The sequence below is a fragment of the Bombina bombina genome, chromosome 5 (assembly GCF_027579735.1).
Source record: "Bombina bombina isolate aBomBom1 chromosome 5, aBomBom1.pri, whole genome shotgun sequence".
Classification (NCBI taxonomy): domain Eukaryota; kingdom Metazoa; phylum Chordata; class Amphibia; order Anura; family Bombinatoridae; genus Bombina; species Bombina bombina.
In genome coordinates this window covers 44,929,338-44,952,710 of record NC_069503.1, presented here as the reverse complement: position 1 = coordinate 44,952,710, position 23,373 = coordinate 44,929,338, and the positions used below count along the sequence as shown (strand labels likewise).

Sequence of the window (23,373 nt, the reverse complement as noted above, 5' to 3'; positions counted from 1 at the left end):
CCCTAAAATAGCTAAAACTAAAAACAAACTTAAAACTACTTCCAAAACTATTCAGCTTTGATATTAATGAGTTTTTTGGGTTCATTGAGAACCTGGTTGTTGTTCAATAATAAAATTAATCCTCAAAAATACAACTTGCCTAATAATTCTGCACTCCCTGTATGCCTATATTCTTGTCGGGTTATCGCTAATGAGAATATGCTATGTTCTTTTCAAGATAGTCAGGTGTTTTTTCAGCTTTTTTTTTTCTCCATTGGCTTCTATAGGGAATGCGAATATGTGATTGTGTCTGCGTGATACTGGGGTGTTAGGTTTGTTTTTCATATTTTTTTATTGTTTTCTCCATTGACTTCTATAGGGAATACATGAACGTGCACGTGGTATTCTAACTTCAGATTTTCCACTCTAGTCGGGTTACTGCTAGAGAAAAAACTGTTTACTTTGTACTTGTGACACCAGTGCAATCTGACTAGCTCAGAAATAACAATTCTAGCAGTGTTTTTACTATAGCTAAAATGCAAAATAGCTCCACTTGTAATCTAACCCTTAACATTTTATATGAAACTTTAGTTTTAGTTTTTAGGCTAATATAAAGTATGGATTTAGATTTAATATTTTAGAGCAATATGGTTTGTGTACATGTATATATTATATGCATATGTATGGAAATAAATGTTACATATAAAATATAGCACAATGAAAACATACAAAATCTCAGTTAGTTTCAGGGTACAGCAATTTATATGTGTAGAATAAAATATACTCAGAAAACTATAATTCATGCTACAAAAATTAAAAAAGGAAGATTAGATAAACAGTTAGTGAACAAATAATGAGTCAAAATATTAGTATTGAAATACTCAGTATTGTATCACATATGTATCTAATAACATGTTAATATTATACATCTGTTTGCAACTAAGTTCTGTTAAAATAACAATGTCCATCAATAAAAACATAATATAATGCTGTATCCTGAGATATTTTAGGACACAACAGAAAAATCTCACATTTAAATAAACAGTCTGTTACCTCCTTACTTATCCATATGATAATCACACCCTGAGGGGGAGGCAGGGACTCTGTATTCATGTGACACCAGAGGGGACAATAGACATCTATATGAGAACAAAAGTCCAGGTGTGACCCTCTCATTGTCTCCCAACTGACAAGTTGTACTCATGTGAGTCTCACAGAGAAAGGTGACACTCCCACATTAGTATAAATATCTGTGTAACACTCAGTGATATCACAGGAGGAACCAGAGAGACTTCATACTTACAGAGCTTCTGCTAAACGGTAATGTGCAAAACCTGACATAAATTTTTATTATCAGCCTCACACTGTTGTGTTTTATATAATGATGAGAAAATATTGTTCTGTATTTTGTTATGATAAAGATAAAATATTTCACTTCATATAAGAAACTGAATTTATATAAAATGCCACTGCATTTATTTTATTTGTCTTCTATTTTTTCATGCTGCGTTAATTAATTTAATGGTTAGTTCTTTCATTTAAATAGGCTAATTTAATACGTAATGATTTATAACATTCTGTAAAATTAATTTGTAGCAGAACCAAACCATATTCTCAAGCTTGAGGGGGTCTGTCCAATAATACATTTGTGGGGGTTGTTCCTGTTATCCAATGAGCAACAGATTCTTAAGTATCAGCCAACCAGTATCCTGTATTTCCCTATAGGTTTATAATTACCTGTAGCCCCGAGATTAACAATTTGTCATTTAATCTCTTAATGACGTCACTGGTCTTTCTATGGGGTGTTTATTTAATAGTGCGGTCTCGCTGCCAGCTGTGAAACTGCGCTATTTTAGCAAGAGTGTAGGAGGGTCTAATAGTGCGGCAAGACTCGCTCTATTACAGACAGACAATCCCTTAACAGGGCACGTCACAGTCGTTAAGGGTTTAAAATGATTTTGAAGCTGCTATTTGCTCCAGTAATAAATATCACTCAGCTTATGGCCCTGTTGTATCAGTCTCATCACATTTACTGATCTAATGATAAATATCTTGTGATCTGCATATTATTTTATTTCTAATGAGGTTATTTTATAATACATTTCTTATTTCTATTAGCTGCACCTGTTTATCATCAGAACGTTTATCCCACTGATCTGTGACTGATTCTTGTTGTTAGTAAAGACCTTAGTAAGTGTATTCTGCACCTTCAGCTGCTGCTGTTCATGTCACATGATCACAGACTTAAAGGGACAGTGTCCTGTACATTTGGTTTCCAATTTACTTCTATTATTAAATTTACTTCATTCTTCTGGTATCCTTTATTGAAGCAGCAGCGATGCACTACTGGGAGCTAGCTGAACATATCAGGTGAGCCAATGACAAGAGGTTTGTACGTGCAGCCACTAATGAGCAGCGAGCGCACTATAGTACATTGTATGCTTTGTCACAAAGGTCTCCAATGGAACAAATCAGATTCAGTAATATGAGTAAATAGAAAGTTTATTAAACTTATATCATGAAAGTTTAATTGTGACTTTGCTGTTCCTTGTAATGTGTTTCTAATGACTTTTTATAACAGTGTATAAAAGAGTATAACATGTATGGGAGATTTCACCTTTAGGTTTATTTTTATATTAAAAAGCTGTTTCAGATTTATTTCCATTATCAAATTTTACACAATGTTTATAAAATACAGGTTATGTGACACCAGCTGCTACTTAGCATGTGCACGAGTTTATATTATATACAGATATGAGTCTGCTATTGGCTGATCGCTGTCACATGATACAGGTTATGTGGTGCCAGCTGCTACTTAGCATGTGCACGAGTTTATATTATATACAGATATGAGTCTGTTATTGGCTGATCGCTGTCACATGATACAGGTTATGTGGCGCCAGCTGCTACTTAGCATGTGCACAAGTTTATATTATATACAGATATGAGTCTGTTATTGGCTGATCGCTGTCACATGATAAAGGTTATGTGACACCAGCTGCTACTTAGCACGTGCACGAGTTTATATTATATACAGATATGAGTCTGTTATTGGCTGATCGCTGTCACATGATACAGGTTATGTGACACCAGCTGCTACTTAGCACGTGCACAAGTTTATATTATATACAGATATGAGTCTGTTATTGGCTGATCACTGTCACATGATACAGGTTATGTGGCGCCAGCTGCTACTTAGCATGTGCACGAGTTTATATTATATACAGATATGAGTCTGTTATTGGCTGATCGCTGTCACATGATACAGGTTATGTGGCGCCAGCTACTACTTAGCATGTGCACGAGTTTATATTATATACAGATATGAGTGTGTTATTGGCTGATCACTGTCACATGATAAAGGTTATGTGACACCAGCTGCTACTTAGCATGTGCACGAGTTTATATTATATACAGATATGAGTCTGTTATTGGCTGATCGCTGTCACATGATACAGGTTTTGTGACACCAGCTGCTACTTAGCATGTGCACGAGTTTATATTATATACAGATATGAGTCTGTTATTGGCTGATCGCTGTCACATGATACAGGTTATGTGGCGCCAGCTACTACTTAGCATGTGCACGAGTTTATATTATATACAGATATGAGTCTGTTATTGGCTGATCACTTTCACATGATACAGGTTATGTGACACCAGCTGCTACTTAGCATGTGCACGAGTTTATATTATATACAGATATGAGTCTGTTATTGGCTGATCACTGTCACATGATACAGGTTATGTGACACCAGCTGCTACTTAGCACGTGCACGAGTTTATATTATATACAGATATGAGTCTGTTATTGGCTGATCGCTGTCACATGATACAGGTTATGTGACACCAGCTGCTACTTAGCATGTGCACAAGTTTATATTATATACAGATATGAGTCTGTTATTGGCTGATCACTGTCACATGATACAGGTTATGTGACACCAGCTGCTACTTAGCATGTGCACGAGTTTATATTATATACAGATATTAATCTGTTATTGGCTGGTCGCTGTCACATGATACAGGTTATGTGACACCAGCTGCTACTTAGCATGTGCACGAGTTTATATTATATACAGATATGAGTCTGTTATTGGCTGATCACTGTCACATGATACAGGTTATGTGACACCAGCTGCTACTTAGCATGTGCACGAGTTTATATTATATACAGATATTAATCTGTTATTGGCTGGTCGCTGTCACATGACACAGGTGCAGAACAAAATGGCAGAAATAAATCTACTGCTCTTTAGAAATTCATAGTAAGTTTTATTACATTGTATTTAGGGATGCACCGAAATTTCGGCCGCAGAAATTTCGTTTTTCATTTTTTTTGCCTGTTATTTTTGGTAAAATGTTTGTGTAGCAAGTTTCAAATTTGATGCTAGCCTAGAGCTGCTGCTTAAGTTCATTACTTGACTTACTGTTTTCAATATAATGAGTTTTCTAGGACTATTTTTTTTTGGGATAATTGGTAAAAAAAAAACCTGTTAAATCTGATTCTGTTACATAGAACTAAATGAAGAATAATACAGTATATTGATATTTAATATTGTTTTAGGTAGGGATGCACCAACATTTTGGTTGCAGAAACATTTTGGCCTAAAATTGCATTTTTATTTTTTACCTGTTTTTTTTTCCGTAATATTATTGTGTAGCATATTATTGTTTTAAGATATTTTTGTCCAATTTTAGTGTGTTGCTTTCAATAAAAGTGTGGGCTTTTTATTAAATAGTCTAATTATGCAAAAAAAAAAAATTAAATAATTTGAATAAATAAATTTTCAGTTTCGATTTTTGGCCAAGTGCATCCCGGATTTTCCGGTTCGGTTTTGGTCCAGAATTTCCATTTCAGTGCATCAAAAATTGTATTGTTAGTTTGCATCAGTTGATTTTGTTATTATATACTTTATGAAAAATTTTAAATGGGCTGAACTTGATGAGAGATCATATCTCATTATGTTATCAATCTATGTAAACACAAAGGCTTCCTTTTCTTATCTCTGTCCTATAAAACAATTAAAAGGTAACATTTTAGAGCCTGTCTCTCCGAATCCCCCCCCCCTGCAGTGTGATTTAAGACAATTCACTACTGACCAAGAGAATTTAAAGGACTGGGGGTGGAGCACGTGACAAATACAAAATGTAGAGTCTTTTAAGCATTGTACAAATTGGTCACAATGAAGGGTACCTATCCGGTACAGAGACTACAGATACAGTGTGTAGCTTCATGCGGTCGGTAACAACGGACTATCACACGCATAGTATCTGTGTATGTTTGTACCTGTTACCCTTAGTGATCTACAAGAACTTTAGCTTTTGTTTTTAATAAATTGTACATTTGCTTTAAGCATTTGTCTGTGTCTGTATCCAGTCTGCCTGGGGTCTGCACAATAAACCTGATTATCTTGAGCTGTTGAAGCTCTAACTAATGTGAGTATTCTGGGTCTGCCTTCCATCTGGGGAGTGAAGATTACACAGTATTATGCTATGATGTGTTTCTTTCTCTTCCTTCTGAGGAACATAGTATGGACTATTTGTATTTGTGGTATTGTCTCCATTAAAGACTCTTGTCACGTTGGATATATTACTACATATTGGTCTGTATTATTATCACTATTTGTATTTGTGGCACTGTCTCCATTAAAGACTCTTTTCACGTTGGATATATTACTACATATTGGTCTGTATTATTATCACTATTTGTATTTGTGCTACTGTCTCCATTAAAGACTCTTGTCACGTTGGATATATTACTAAATATTGGTCGGTACTACATATTGGTCTGTATTATTATCACTATTTGTATTTGTGGTATTGTCTCCATTAAAGACTCTTTTCACGTTGGATATATTACTACATATTGGTCAGTACTACATATTGGTCTGTATTATTATCACTATTTGTATTTGTGGTATTGTCTCCATTAAAGACTCTTTTCACGTTGGATATATTACTACATATTGGTCGGTACTACATATTGGTCTGTATTATTATCACTATTTGTATTTGTGGTATTGTCTCCATTAAAGACTCTTTTCACGTTGGATATATTACTACATATTGGTCGGTACTACATATTGGTCTGTATTATTATCACTATTTGTATTTGTGGTACTGTCTCCATTAAAGACTCTTTTCACGTTGGATATATTACTACATATTGGTCGGTACTACATTTTGGTCTGTATTATTATCACTATTTGTATTTGTGGTACTGTCTCCATTAAAGACTCTTTTCACGTTGTATATATTACTACATATTGGACGGTACTACATATTGGTCTGTATTATTATCACTATTTGTGTTTGTGGTATTGTCTCCATTAAAGACTCTTTTCACGTTGGATATATTACTACATATTGGTTGGTACTACATATTGGTCTGTATTATTATCACTATTTGTATTTGTGGTACGGTCTCCATTAAAGACTCTTTTCACGTTGGATATATTACTACATATTGGTCGGTACTACATATTGGTCTGTATTATTATCACTATTTATGTGAGGTTTTTGTTACACATTTTATTTTTAGTAAATACAAAATGTCTGACAGTGAGGATCTGTAGAAAGTACAATATCAATACTGTAGTATTAGATTTAAATTACATATAAACAACTCTTATTTAACATTTGTGTAAGTGCTGCTCTTTGATATAAATAATGGAAAAAATGATTATAATATATTTGTACGGTTGTGGTTTGTCCCATTCATAAATAGATTGTCTACTCCTGAGCTTATACTGTACTTGTAAAGTTCTGGAAAGATAAATATTTAAGGTGCAACACCCACAGAGCTAACTGTATTAAATGCTTGTGCTGAATCAATAGCACATATGTAATAACCTAATCAGCTGATCTGTATCACATGAATTGTTATGCCTGCCTTTAATTATACCATACGTACAGTTAATCAGAACCATTATTTATTATTATCTGTCTAAACCATTTAATATACTTTTTACAAACACAGCCAGAGCACTGAGAGATATCGGGTATTGATGTAACTGGAGTGAATAAGGGAACCTTCTTCCTGAGCACAGACATTGGAGCCTGTTATCAGCATTAACTCATGTGTTAGGTGAGTAAAATAGATATTATGCTGACTTTAATTACTGGGAAATAGAATAAATCACTCATTAAACAAATATAAACTATTATATTTATATCTGCATCTTTTAAGAACATTTGTGTCAACACCTGCTCTCAGATCACCTGCAACTCTACCTTCCCCTGCCCTGACCCAACTCATGGAACACCCATAACTACACTTACGCCTACCTTTTTCCCATATGTGGAACACCCAGAACTCAACAAGTAAGTGTTCCCTACCCCAGAACCGTCACTGATTTGTGTGCTTAATTTCACAGTGATTCTTATTAAACTAATACATTTTTGGCTGATTATATAAATTAAAAAACTGCAACCGCAAGCTAAGAAGTATCATAAGATCACTGCTCCTGTAGCCTTTCAAAACATCTCACACTAATTATTAGTCTGTGATGATTAAGACATCATATTCTCATCCTATCTTGCCCAGAATACAGATGTACTTGTTCCCTAGCTGAGAACATTATCCACCTGCACCTTATTTAATGGGGCGCTATAAATTGTTTTAATCAGTAATCAGTGGTTTAGTTTATTATGATGTAGAAATATTTACATTATTTGTCTTTCTTTGTTTAAATTTGTGATATACAGGTTAATCAATTTAAAAATAAACACCAAACAGAAGCCATTTTACGGAGTGTAAATAAATAATATGATTTGTGTAAGACGATGGATTCAATTTTAAAGAATAAACTTTCTTTATTCCTTTTCTTTTTATGTAGACAATCACTTGAATAGTTCATACCCATCCTTCACTACAGGAAGCATCAGAATGATGCCACAAACTCCAAAAGTCTTAGACACTAATGACTATTCACAAACGTTGGGGATATCACAGCAGATATTTAAAGGAGATGGAGAATTGGCAGGAACTGGGCAGCAATCATTATGTACAGAGAGTAATTTAGTCATCAAACAAGAGGACAACATTTATGACTTATCTAGTGAAATGATTATCCCAGAGGATAAACCACACACATTTACTGAGTTTTCAAAACATGTAAAAGAAGGGGAAAGTCTTAAGTCTAGCCAAATGATTCATACAAATAAGAAACCATTCAAATGTACAGAATGTGAGAAAGGATTCACATGTAATTTGCATTTCCTTGAACACCACACAGTTCACACAGTTGTGAAACCTCACACGTGTACAGAATGTGGGAGATGTTTCACATCTAAAGGAAGCCTTACGTGTCACAAAAAGACCCACACAAGGGAGAAACCTTTCATGTGTACAGAGTGTGGGAGATGTTTAACATCCAAGGGAAATCTCATATCTCATAAAAAGACCCACACAGGGGAGAAACCTTTCACGTGTACAGAGTGTGGAAAAAGTTTTACACAAATGAGTCATTTGAAAAGTCATGAAAGGATTCACACAGGAGAAAAGCCTTTCACATGTACAGAGTGTGGAAAATGTTTTACTTATATGGGTAATCTGAAAACTCATAAAAGGATTCACACAGGAGAAAAGCCTTTCACATGTACAGAGTGTGGAAAATGTTTTACACATAAGGGTAATCTGAAAACTCATAAAATGAGTCACACAGGAGAAAAGCCTTTCACATGCACAGAGTGTGGGAAATGTTTTACATATATGAGTAATCTGAAAACTCATGAAATGATTCACACAGGAGAAAAGCCTTTCACATGTACAGAGTGTGGAAAAAGTTTTACATATATGAGTAATCTGAAAACTCATGAAATGATTCACACAGGAGAAAAGCCTTTCACATGTACAGAGTGTGGAAAAAGTTTTACAGGTCAGAGTTATCTGAAAACTCATGTAAGATTTCACACAGGAGAAAAGCCTTTCACATGTACAGAGTGTGGAAAAAGTTTTACAAAAATAAATGATCTAAAAACTCATGAAAGGAGTCACACAGGAGAAAAGCCTTTCACATGTGCAGAGTGTGGAAAATGTTTTACAAAACAGAGTCATCTGAAAACTCATGAAAGGAGTCACACAGGGGAACAGCCTTTCACATGTATAGAGTGTGGGAAATGTTTTACACAAACGAGTCATCTGAAAACTCATGAAAGGAGTCACACAGGGGAAAAGCCTTTCACATGTACAGAGTGTGGAAACAGTTTTACACAAAAGAATGATCTGAGAAAACATGAAAGGATTCATACGGGAAGAAACCTTTCACATGTTTAGAAAGTGGAAAAAACATAATTTATGTAAGAACTTACCTGATAAATTCATTTCTTTCATATTAGCAAGAGTCCATGAGCTAGTGACGTATGGGATATACATTCCTACCAGGAGGGGCAAAGTTTCCCAAACCTCAAAATGCCTATAAATACACCCCTCACCACACCCACAAATCAGTTTAACGAATAGCCAAGAAGTGGGGTGATAAGAAAAAAGTGCGAAAGCATAAAAAATAAGGAATTGGAATAATTGTGCTTTATACAAAAAAAAAAAACATAACCACCACAAAAAAGGGTGGGCCTCATGGACTCTTGCTAATATGAAAGAAATGAATTTATCAGGTAAGTTCTTACATAAATTATGTTTTCTTTCATGTAATTAGCAAGAGTCCATGAGCTAGTGACGTATGGGATAATAAATACCCAAGATGTGGAACTTCCACGCAAGAGTCACTAGAGAGGGAGGGATAAAAATAAAGACAGCCAATTCCGCTGAAAAACAATCCACACCCCAAAATAAAGTTTCAATCTTATAATGAAAAAAACTGAAATTATAAGCAGAAGAATCAAACTGAAACAGCTGCCTGAAGTACTTTTCTACCAAAAACTGCTTCAGAAGAAGAAAACACATCAAAATGGTAGAATTTAGTAAAAGTATGCAAAGAAGACCAAGTTGCTGCTTTGCAAATCTGATCAACCGAAGCTTCATTCCTAAACGCCCAGGAAGTAGAAACTGACCTAGTAGAATGAGCTGTAATCCTTTGAGGCGGAGTTTTACCCGACTCGACATAAGCATAATGAATCAAAGACTTTAACCAAGACGCCAAAGAAATGGCAGAGGCCTTCTGACCTTTCCTGGAACCGGAAAAGATAACAAATAGACTAGAAGTCTTTTGGAAATCTTTAGTAGCTTCAACATAATATTTCAAAGCTCTAACTACATCCAAAGAATGTAACGATCTTTCCTTAGAATTCTTAGGATTAGGACACAATGAAGGAACCACAATTTCCCTACTAATGTTGTTAGAATTCACAACTTTAGGTAAAAATTTAAATGAAGTCCGCAACCCCGCCTTATCCTGATGAAAAATCAGAAAAGGAGATTCACAAGAAAGAGCAGATAACTCAGAAACTCTTCTAGCAGAAGAGATGGCCAAAAGGAACAACACTTTCCAAGAAAGTAACTTAATATCCAGAGAATGCATAGGTTCAAACGGAGGAGCTTGTAAAGCCCCCAGAACCAAATTCAAACTCCAAGGAGGAGAGATTGACTTAATGACAGGTTTTATACGAACCAAAGCCTGTACAAAACAATGAATATCAGGAAGATTAGCAATCTTTCTGTGAAACAGCACAGAAAGAGCAGAAATTTGTCCTTTCAAGGAACTTGCAGAAAAACCTTTATCCAGACCATCCTGAAGAAACTGTAAAATTCTAGGAATTCTAAAAGAATGCCAGGAAAATTGATGAGAAGAACACCAAGAAATGTAAGTCTTCCAGACTCAATAATATATCTTCCTAAACACAGATTTACGAGCCTGTAACATAGTATTAATTACAGAGTCAGAGAAACCTCTATGACTGAGAATCAAGCGTTCAATCTCCATACCTTCAAATTTAATGATTTGAGATCCTGATGGAAAAAAGGACCTTGAGAAAGAAGGTCTGGTCTTAACGGAAGAGTCCAAGGCTGGCAAGTAGCCATCCGAACAAGATCCGCATACCAAAACCTGTGAGGCCATGCTGGAGCCACCAGCAGAACAAACGAACGCTCTTTTAGAATTTTGGAGATCACTCTTGGAAGAAGAACTAGAGGCGGATAGATATAGGCAGGATGATACTTCCAAGGAAGTGACAATGCATCCACTGCCTCCGCCTGAAGATCCCTGGATCTGGACAGATACCTGGGAAGTTTCTTGTTTAGATGAGAGGCCATCAGATCTATTTCTGGAAGTCCCCAGATTTGAACAATCTGAAGAAACACCTCTGGGTGAAGAGACCATTCGCCCGGATGTAACGTCTGGTGACTGAGATAATCCGCTTCCCAATTGTCTATACCTGGGATGTGAACCGCAGAAATTAGACAGGAGCTGGATTCCGCCCATACAAGTATTCAAGATACTTCTTTCATAACCAGAGGACTGTGAGTCCCTCCTTGATGATTGACATATGCCACGGTTGTGACATTGTCCGTCTGAAAACAAATGAACAATTCTCTCTTCAGAAGAGGCCACGACTGAAGAGCTCTGAAAATCGCACGGAATTCCAAAATGTTGATTGGTAATCTCGCCTCCTGAGATTCCCAAACCCCCTGCGCTGTCAGAGACCCCCATACAGCTGCCCAACCTGTCAGACTCGCATCTGTTGAGATCACAGTCCAGGTTGGAAGAACAAAAGAAGCCCCTTAAACTAAACGATGGTGATCTGTCCACCACGTCAGAGAGTGTCGTACAATCAGATTTAAAGATATTAACTGTGATATCTTCGTATAATCCCCGCACCACTGGTTCAGCATACAAAGCTGAAGAGGTCGCATGTGAAAACGAGCAAAGGGGATCGCGTCCGATGCAGCAGTCATAAGACCTAGAATTTCCATGCAAAAGGCTACCAAAGGGAATGATTGAGACTGAAGGTTTCGACAAGCTGAAACCAATTTCAGACGTCTCTTGTCAGTCAGAGACAAAGTCATGGACACTGAATCTATTTTGAAACCTAAAAAGGTTACCCTTGTCTGAGGAATCAATGAACTCTTTGGTAAATTGATCCTCCAACCATGTTCTTGAAAAAAACGACACAAGTCGATTCGTATGAAATTCTGCTAAATGTGAAGACTGAGCAAGTACCAAGATATCGTCCAAATAAGGAAATACCACAATACCCTGTTCTCTGATTACAGATAGAAGGGCACCGAGAACCTTTGAAAAAATCCTTGGAGCTGTTGCTAGGCCGAACGGCAGAGCCACAAACTGGTAATGCTTGTCTAGAAAAGAGAATCTCAGAAACTGAAAGTGATTTGGATGAATCGGAATATGCAGATATGCATCCTGTAAATCTATTGTGGACATATAATGCCCTTGCTGAACAAATGGCAGAATAGTCCTTATAGTTACCATTTTGAATGTTGGTATCCTTACATAATGATTCAATATTTTTAAATCCAGAACTGGTCTGAAGGAATTCTCCTTCTTTGGTACAATGAATAGATTTGAGTAAAAAATTACTCCAGCCAACTCTAGATCTGAAACACATTTCAGAAATGCTTGAGCCTTCACTGGGTTTATTGGAATGCGAGAAAGAAAAAATCTTCTTGCAGGAGGCCTTACCTTGAAACCTATTCTGTACCCTTGTGAAACAATGTTCTGAATCCAAATACTGTGAATCGAATGGATCCAAATTTCTTTGAAAAATCGTAATCTGCCCCCTACCAGCTGAGCTGGAATGAGGGCCGCACCTTCATGTGGACTTGGGAGCTGGCTTTGGCTTTCTGAAAGGCTTGGATTTATTCCAAACTGGAGATGGTTTCCAAACAGAAACCGTTCCTTTAGGGGAAGGATCAGGCTTCTGTTCCTTATTCTGACGAAAGGAACGAAAACGATTAGCAGCCCTATATTTTCCTTTAGATTTTTTATCCTGAGGTAAAAAAGTTCCTTTCCCCCCAGTAACAGTTGAAATAATAGAATCCAACTGGGAACCAAACAATTTATTACCTTGGAAAGAAAGGGAAAGCAAAGTTGACTTAGAAGACATATCTGCATTCCAAGTTTTAAGCCATAAAACTCTTCTAGCTAAAATAGCTAAAGACATATACCTGACATCAACTCTAATGACATCAAAGATGGCATCACAAATAAAGTTATTAGCATGTTGAAGAAGTTAAACAATGCTATGAGTATTATGATCTGACACTTGTTGTGCCAAAGCCTCCAACCAAGAAGTGGAAGCTGCCGCAACATCAGCCAAAGAAATAGCAGGCCTAAGAAGATTACCTGAACATAAATAAGCTTTCCTTAGAAAGGATTCAATCTTCCTATCTAAAGGATCCTTAAAGGAAGTACTATCTGCCGTAGGAATAGTAGTACGTTTAGCGAGAGTAGAGATAGCCCCATCAACTTTAGGGATTTTGTCCCAAAACTCTAATCTGTCAGATGGCACAGGATACAATTTCTTAAACCTTTTAGAAGGAGTAAATGAATTACCCAGATTATTCCATTCCCTAGAAATTACTTCAGAAATAGCATCAGGGACAGGAAAAACTTCCGGAATAACTGTAGGAGGTTTAAAAACCGAATTTAAACGCTTAGTAGATTTAGTATCAAGAGGACTAGATTCCTCCATCTCTAATGCGATTAAAACTTCTTTAAGTAAAGAACGAATACATTCCATTTTAAATAAATATGAAGATTTATCAGTGTCAATATCTGAGACAGAATCCTCTGAACCAGAAAAATCATCATCAGAAACAGACAAATCAGAAAGATGATGTTCATTTAAAAATTCATCTGAAAAATGTGAAGTTTTAAAAGACCTTTTACGTTTACTGGAAGGAGGAATAACAGACATAGCCTTCCTAATAGATTTAGAAACAAAATCTCTTATATTAACAGGAACATCCTGAGTATTAGATGTTGATGGAACAGCAACAGGTAATGGAATATTACTAATGGAAATACTATCTGCATTAGCAAGCTTATCATGACATTCATCACAAACTACAGCCGGAAGAACAGTTACCACAAATTTACAGCAAATACACTTAACTTTGGTAGAACCAGCATCAGGCAGCGTTTTTCCAGAAGTAGCTTCTGATCCAGGGTCAATCTGAGACATCTTGCAATATGTAAGAGAAAAAACAACATATAAAGCAAAATCTATCAAATTCCTTAAAAGACAGTTTCAGGAATGGGAAAAAATGTCAATGAACAAGCCTCTAGCAACCAGAAGCAAATGAAAAATGAGACTTAAATAATGTGAAAAAAAGGTTGAGACAATAATGACGCCCACATTTTTTAGCGCCAAAAAAGACGCCCACATTATTGGCGCCTAAATGCTTTTGGCGCCAAGAATGATGGCACATCCGGTGACACCGACATTTTTGGCGCAAAACGTCAAAAAAATGACGCAAACACGAACAACTTCCCGCGACAAGTATGACGCCGGAAATTACAAAGAAAATTTTTTGCGCCAAAAAAGTCAGCGCCAAGAATGACGCAATAAAATGAAGCATTTTCAGCCCCCGCAAGCCTAACAGCCCACAGGTAAAAAAGTCAATTTTAAGGTAAGAAAAAATGATTTATTCATATGCATTATCCCAAATAATGAAACTGACTGTCTGAAATAAGGAATATTGATCATCCTGAATCAAGGCAAATAAATGTTTAAACACATATATTTAGAACTTTATATAAAAGTGCCCAACCATAGCTTAGAGTGTCACAAAAAATAAGACTTACTTACCCCAGGACACTCATCTACATGTAGTAGAAAGCCAAACCAGTACTGAAACGAGAATCAGTAGAGGTAATGGTATATAAGAGTATATCGTCGATCTGAAAAGGGAGGTAAGAGATGAATCTCTACGACCGATAACAGAGAACCTATGAAATAGATCCCGTAGAAGGAGACCATTGAATTCAAATAGGCAATACTCTCTTCACATCCCTCTGACATTCACTGCACACTGAGAGGAAAACCGGGCTCCAGCCTGCTGCGAAGCGCATATCAACGTAGAATCTAGCACAAACTTACTTCACCACCTCCATGGGAGGCAAAGTTTGTAAAACTGATTTGTGGGTGTGGTGAGGGGTGTATTTATAGGCATTTTGAGGTTTGGGAAACTTTGCCCCTCCTGGTAGGAATGTATATCCCATACGTCACTAGCTCATGGACTCTTGCTAATTACATGAAAGAAAAGGTTTTTATTGCAATCAGTTATCACAAAACACCAAATATTTACACACAAATAAACTTTATATACACAGTGTACAAACTGTTTTACAATTATCCTTAAGAGGACAAACTCTCTAAATAGAAGCATCAAAAAGGATCCTATTGTAAATAATACTTTCTAATCCCAGTTATAAAAGCCCCAGATTGGAAGTGCTCTCCTGCTGTCCTTTGTTCCTCTATATATGTGTACCTCAGCTTCTCTCACATCAATGTGAATCCAAACAGCACACAGGAATATACAAATCTGTCCTCATACTGACCAGTTTACACAACCATTCACCACCAAAGCACCCCCACTGTTGTTTATTAATACGCCAGTATTAGGAGTTGTACGTTTGATTTACATAGGGGAGAAGATCATTATATTTTCAGAATAAAGGAGTCTTTATATGAATAGAGTGTTAGAGAATTATATAAACAAGAACATCAGTCTCAAATTATTGACATCTGGGAGATATATTTAATGTGCACATCATGTGGATAAACCTTTTCTTATAGCAATAGATGCTTAGCATTGTACATGTTATATACCAGAGGAATTACTGAGGGGAAACTGATTTTATTTAATGAGACACAATATCAGTAACCGGTACATACGTGATCATAATAAGTTTAATTTAACTGGCTACTATAACCTACATGTATACTGGGTATGTAATATGTGTGTCATGTGATCATAATCAGTTTAATTTAAATGGCTACTATAACCTACATGTATACTGGGTATGTAATATGTGTGTTATGTGATCATAATCAGTTTAATTTAAATGGCTACTATAACCTACATGTATACTGAGTATGTAATATGTGTGTCATGTGATCATAATCAGTTTAATTTAAATGGCTACTATAACCTACATGTATACTGGGTATGTAATATGTGTGTCATGTGATCATAATCAGTTTAATGTAAATGGCTACTATAACCTACATGTATACTGGGTATGTAATATGTGTGTCATGTGATCATAATCAGTTTAATTTAAATGGCTACTATAACCTACATGTATACTGGGTATGTAATATGTGTGTCATGTGATCATAATCAGTTTAATTTAAATGGCTACTATAGCCTACATGTATACTGGGTATGTAATATGTGTGTCATGTGATCATAATCAGTTTAATTTAAATGGCTACTATAACCTACATGTATACTGGGTATGTAATATGTGTGTCATGTTCTGTAACTTGATATTATGTCTGTTAGATGTTTTCATGTTAGTTAGAAGCCACAAGAACTGATAATAGCACATACTGTATATATAAAGGGAACATTATATGTCTGATAAATCCCTTTGTATCCAGAGCACAAGTGTTAGGTATATTTATACCATGTGTGCATATATCATGTAATGCTGCTGTTTACTATATAATGATATACAATGTTTTTTCATGCAAATAAAAAGTGATTGTAATCCAGACCAGTATTTTGTGTTTTTTGTCTAATTAAAAACCCAATATCACAGAATAATAAGGAAAACATCATCAAAAACAGAAGCCAAATCTGACAGTGAAAGTTAAACGCTGATAATTTATATAGAGCAGCAATTTTACCCAACTTTCTAATTTATTTCTTTTATCTATTTTGCTTTGTTCTTTTGGTATCCTTTGTCAAAGTGTAAACCTCAGAGGCTGATATTCGATTACGGATGTGCATTTAGCACTCTGTGCAGCAGTGCTTGTAACTATGTATAACATTGCTATAAATGTTGTTGCAATCTCTGTTGCCTAAAGACACGTGCACACTCCTGAGTAAACCTAGGAGTACTCTTTAACAAAGGATACCAAAAGAACTAAGCGCAATTGATAATATAAGTAAATTAGAAAGTTGCTTGAAATATCATGTTCTATCCAATCTATTTAAGTTTAATATTTACTTTACTGTCCCTTTAACAGTACATAAAACAATATCAAATTAACCCCCGACCTACACCAACCCAGATTATTAATCAGCAGCAAGACTTTATACACAGACATTTTCTGTTACTTAAATCGTACTTAAAGGGATAGGACATTAAATGTGATGATTCAGATAGAATGTGTCATTTTAAGACAATTTAAACTTCACTTCTGTTATCAAATTTACTTTGTTCTCTTGGTATCCTTTGCTAAAAAGAATATGTATATATTCCCAGCAGCAGAAAGTTACTACTGGGAGCTGACTGCTGATTGGTGGCTACACACATGACTTGTCATTGGCTCACCAGATATGCTCAGCTAGCTCCCAGTAGTACATTGCTGCTGTAAAGCTGATTTCAACTATGTGTTTAATCTCTTTGCAGGAGTTAAATCATAGTTATATACAATCAGTGGTACAATAATAAACGGATCTAATATATATTTTATATCCCTTTAATTAATAACAGAAATACTTAATACAAATTATATTCTAGGTAATCAATATCTTGTTAGATTTGTCACAATGTAATCTTCATTACGCAAGGATTCACAACAAGATAGCACAAAGCTAGATCTGACTAAAGGGGCAGTAAACACCTGGAGACTGTAATATGAACTGACTAATTATTCCTAGGAAAACAACTTTACCTTATACTTTCATCGTCTAATAGTATTGTTATATCAGCTGTGTGCCGGGATATTATCTGTGTGTCACAGACGTACAGTGACTAATAATGCAATAAACACATAGAAATAATGTCACTGACTCACTATTTAATGTCTAATAGTATTGTTATATCAGCTGTGTGCCGGGATATTATCTGTGTGTCACAGACGTACAGTGACTAATAATACAATAATCACATAGAAATAACTTCACTCACTCGCTATTTAATGTCTAATAGTATTGTTATATCAGCTGTGTGCTGGGATATTATCTGTGTGTCACAGACGTACAGTGACTATTAATGCAATAAACACATAGAGATAACTTCACTCACTCACTATTTAATGTCTAATAGTATTGTTATATCAGCTGTGTGCCAGGATATTATCTGTGTGTCACAGACGTACAGTGACTAATAATGCAATAAACACATAGAAATAACTTCACTCACTCACTATTTAATGTCTAATAGTATTGTTATGTCAGCTGTGTGCCGGGATATTATCTGTGTGTCACAGACGTACAGTGACTAATAATGCAATAAACACATAGAAATAACTTCACTCACTCACTATTTAATGTCTAATAGTATTGTTATATATGCTGTGTGCCAGATATTATCTGTGTGTCACAGACGTACAGTGACTAATAATGCAATAAACACATAGAAATAACTTCACTGACTCACTATTTAATGTCTAATAGTATTGTTATATCAGCTGTGTGCCGGGATATTATCTGTGTGTCACAAATGTACAGTGACTAATAATGCAATAAACACATAGAGATAACTTCACTTACTCACTATTTAATGTCTAATAGTATTGTTATATCAGCTTTGTGCCGGGATATTATCTGTGTGTCACAGACGTACAGTGACTAATAATGCAATAAACACATAGAGGTAACTTCACTGACTCACTATTTAATGTCTAATAGTATTGTTATATCAGCTGTGTGCCGGGATATTATCTGTGTGTCACAAACGTACAGTGACTAATAATGCAATAAACACATAGAAATAACTTCACTCACTCACTATTTAATGTCTAATAGTATTGTTATATCAGCTGTGTGTCAGATATTATCTGTGTGTCACAGACATACAGTGACTAATAATGCAATAAACACATAGAAATAACTTCACTGACTCACTATTTAATGTCTAATAGTATTGTTATATCAGCTGTGTGCCGGGATATTATCTGTGTGTCACAGACGTACAGTGACTAATAATGCAATAAACACATAGAAATAACGTCACTCACTCACTATTTAATGTCTAATAGTCTTTTTATATCAGCTGTGTGCCGGGATATTATCTGTGTATCACAGACGTACAGTGACTAATAATGCAATAAACACATAGAGATAACTTCACTGACTCACTATTTAATGTCTAATAGTATTGTTATATCAACTGTGTGCCGGGATATTATCTGTGTGTCACAGACGTACAGTGACTAATAATGCAATAAACACATAGAAATAACTTCACTCACTTACTATTTAATGTCTAATAGTATTGTTATATCAGCTGTGTGCCAGGATATTATCTGTGTGTCACAGACGTACAGTGACTAATAATGCAATAAACACATAGAAATAACTTTACTCACTATTCAATGTCTAATAGTATTGTTATATCAGCTGTGTGCCGGGATATTATCTGTGTGTCACAGACGTACAGTGACTAATAATGCAATAAACACATAGAGATAACGTCACTCACTCACTATTTAATGTCTTATAATATTGTTATATCAGCTGTGTGCTGGGATATTATCTGTGTGTCACAGACGTACAGTGACTAATAATGCAATAAACACATAGAAATAACTTCACTGACTCACTATTTAATGTCTAATAGTATTGTTATATCAGCTGTATGCCGGGATATTATCTGTGTGTCACAGACGTACAGTGACTAATAATGCAATAAACACATAGAAATAACTTCACTCACTCACTATTTAATGTCTAACAGTATTGTTATATCAGGCCAGCTGTGTGCCAGGATATTATCTGTGTGTCACAGACGTACAGTGACTAATAATGCAATAAACACATAGAAATAAAGTCACTCACTCACTATTTAATGTCTAATAGTATTGTTATATCAGCTGTGTGCCGAGATAACATAATTTATGTAAGAACTTACCTGATAAATTCATTTCTTTCATATTAGCAAGAGTCCATGAGCTAGTGACGTATGGGATATACATTCCTACCAGGAGGGGCAAAGTTTCCCAAACCTCAAAATGCCTATAAATACACCCCTCACCACACCCACAAATCAGTTTAACGAATAGCCAAGAAGTGGGGTGATAAGAAAAAAGTGCGAAAGCATAAAAAATAAGGAATTGGAATAATTGTGCTTTATACAAAAAAATCATAACCACCACAAAAAAAGGGTGGGCCTCATGGACTCTTGCTAATATGAAAGAAATGAATTTATCAGGTAAGTTCTTACATAAATTATGTTTTCTTTCATGTAATTAGCAAGAGTCCATGAGCTAGTGACGTATGGGATAATAACGCAAGAGTCACTAGAGAGGGAGGGATAAAAATAAAGACAGCCAATTCCGCTGAAAAACAATCCACACCCCAAAATAAAGTTTCAATCTTATAATGAAAAAAACTGAAACTTCACTCACTCACTATTTAATGTCTAACAGTATTGTTATATCAGGCCAGCTGTGTGCCAGGATATTATCTGTGTGTCACAGACGTACAGTGACTAATAATGCAATAAACACATAGAAATAAAGTCACTCACTCACTATTTAATGTCTAATAGTATTGTTATATCAGCTGTGTGCCGAGATAACATAATTTATGTAAGAACTTACCTGATAAATTCATTTCTTTCATATTAGCAAGAGTCCATGAGCTAGTGACGTATGGGATATACATTCCTACCAGGAGGGGCAAAGTTTCCCAAACCTCAAAATGCCTATAAATACACCCCTCACCACACCCACAAATCAGTTTAACGAATAGCCAAGAAGTGGGGTGATAAGAAAAAAGTGCGAAAGCATAAAAAAATAAGGAATTGGAATAATTGTGCTTTATACAAAAAAATCATAACCACCACAAAAAAAGGGTGGGCCTCATGGACTCTTGCTAATATGAAAGAAATGAATTTATCAGGTAAGTTCTTACATAAATTATGTTTTCTTTCATGTAATTAGCAAGAGTCCATGAGCTAGTGACGTATGGGATAATAACGCAAGAGTCACTAGAGAGGGAGGGATAAAAATAAAGACAGCCAATTCCGCTGAAAAACAATCCACACCCCAAAATAAAGTTTCAATCTTATAATGAAAAAAACTGAAATTATAAGCAGAAGAATCAAACTGAAACAGCTGCCTGAAGTACTTTTCTACCAAAAACTGCTTCAGAAGAAGAAAACACATCAACATGGTAGAATTTAGTAAAAGTATGCAAAGAAGACCAAGTTGCTGCTTTGCAAATCTGATCAACCGAAGCTTCATTCCTAAACGCCCAGGAAGTAGAAACTGACCTAGTAGAATGAGCTGTAATCCTTTGAGGCAGAGTTTTACCCGACTCGACATAAGCATGATGAATCAAAGACTTTAACCAAGACGCCAAAGAAATGGCAGAAGCCTTCTGACCTTTCCTGGAACCGGAAAAGATAACAAATAGACTAGAAGTCTTTCGGAAATCTTTAGTAGCTTCAACATAATATTTCAAAGCTCTAACTACATCCAAATAATGCAACGATCTTTCCTTAGAATTCTTAGGATTAGGACACAATGAAGGAACCACAATTTCTCTACTAATGTTGTTAGAATTCACAACCTTAGGTAAAAATTTAAATGAAGTCCGCAACACCGCCTTATCCTGATGAAAAATCAGAAAAGGAGATTCACAAGAAAGAGCAGTTAACTCAGAAACTCTTCTAGCAGAAGAGATGGCCAAAAGGAACAAAACTTTCCAAGAAAGTAATTTAATATCCAGAGAATGCATAGGTTCAAATGGAGGAGCTTGTAGAGCCCCCAGAACCAAATTCAAACTCCAAGGAGGAGAAATTGACTTAATGACAGGTTTTATACGAACCAAAGCCTGTACAAAACAATGAATATCAGGAAGATTAGCAATCTTTCTTTGAAACAGCACAGAAAGAGCAGAAATTTGTCCTTTCAAGGAACTTGCAGACAAACCTTTATCCAGACCATCCTGAAGAAACTGTAAAATTCTAGGAATTCTAAAAGAATGCCAAGAAAATTGATGAGAAGAACACCAAGAAATGTAAGTCTTCCAGACTCGATAATATATCTTCCTAGACACAGATTTACGAGCCTGTAACATAGTATTAATTACGGAGTCAGAGAAACCTCTATGACTGAGAATCAAGCGTTCAATCTCCATACCTTCAAATTTAATAATTTGAGATCCTGATGGAAAAAAGGACCTTGAGATAGAAGGTCTGGTCTTAACGGAAGAGTCCATGGTTGGCAAGTAGCCATCCGAACAAGATCCGCATACCAAAACCTGTGAGGCCATGCTGGAGCCACCATCAGAACAAACGAACGCTCCTTTAGAATCTTGGAGATCACTCTTGGAAGAAGAACTAGAGGAGGAAAGATATAGGCAGGATGATACTTCCAAGGAAGTGACAATGCATCCACTGCCTCCGCCTGAGGATCCCTGGATCTGGACAGATACCTGGGAAGCTTCTTGTTTAGATGAGAAGCCATCAGATCTATTTCTGGAAGTCCCCAGATTTGAACAATCTGAAGAAACACCTCTGGGTAAAGAGACCATTCGCCCGGATGTAACGTCTGGTGACTGAGATAATCCGCTTCCCAATTGTCTATACCTGGGATGTGAACCGCAGAAATTAGACAGGAGATGGATTCCGCCCATACAAGTATTCAAGATACTTCTTTCATAGCCAGAGGACTGTGAGTCCCTCCTTGATGATTGACATATGCCACGGTTGTGACATTGTCCGTCTGAAAACAAAGGAACGATTCTCTCTTCAGAAGAGGCCATGACTGAAGAGCTCTGAAAATCGCACGGAGTTCCAAAATGTTGATTGGTAATCTCGCCTCCTGAGATTCCCAAACCCCCTGCGCTGTCAGAGACCCCCATACAGCTCCCCAACCTGTCAGACTCGCATCTGTTGAGATCACAGTCCAGGTCGGAAGAACAAAAGAAGCCCCTTGAACTAAACGATGGTGGTCTGTCCACCACGTCAGAGAGTGTCGTACAATCGGATTTAAAGATATTAACTGTGATATCTTTGTATAATCCCTGTACCACTGGTTCAGCATACAGAGCTGAAGAGGTCGCATGTGAAAACGAGCAAAGGGGATCGCGTCCGATGCAGCAGTCATAAGACCTAGAATTTCCATGCATAAGGCTACCGAAGGGAATGATTGAGACTGAAGGTTTCGACAAGCTGAAACCAATTTCAGACGTCTCTTGTCCGTCAGAGACAAAGTCATGGACACTGAATCTATTTGGAAACCTAAAAAGGTTACCCTTGTCTGAGGAATTAATGAACTCTTTGGTAAATTGATCCTCCAACCATGTTCTTGAAGAAACGACACAAGTCGATTCGTATGAGATTC

At 36.1% G+C, this 23,373-nt stretch overlaps 1 protein-coding gene across 1 annotated transcript; it reads left to right on the top strand.

Moving 5' to 3' along the window:
• The first annotated feature begins 7,230 nt into the window (after positions 1-7,230).
• Positions 7,231-16,979, top strand: LOC128661277 (zinc finger protein 347-like). The gene is made up of 3 exons (XM_053715550.1): positions 7,231-7,305; positions 7,821-8,330; positions 16,939-16,979. The coding sequence occupies exons 1-3, from the start codon at positions 7,281-7,283 to the stop codon at positions 16,977-16,979; spliced, it is 576 nt and encodes a 191-aa protein (XP_053571525.1). The 5' UTR covers positions 7,231-7,280.
• Positions 16,980-23,373: the final 6,394 nt, after the last annotated feature.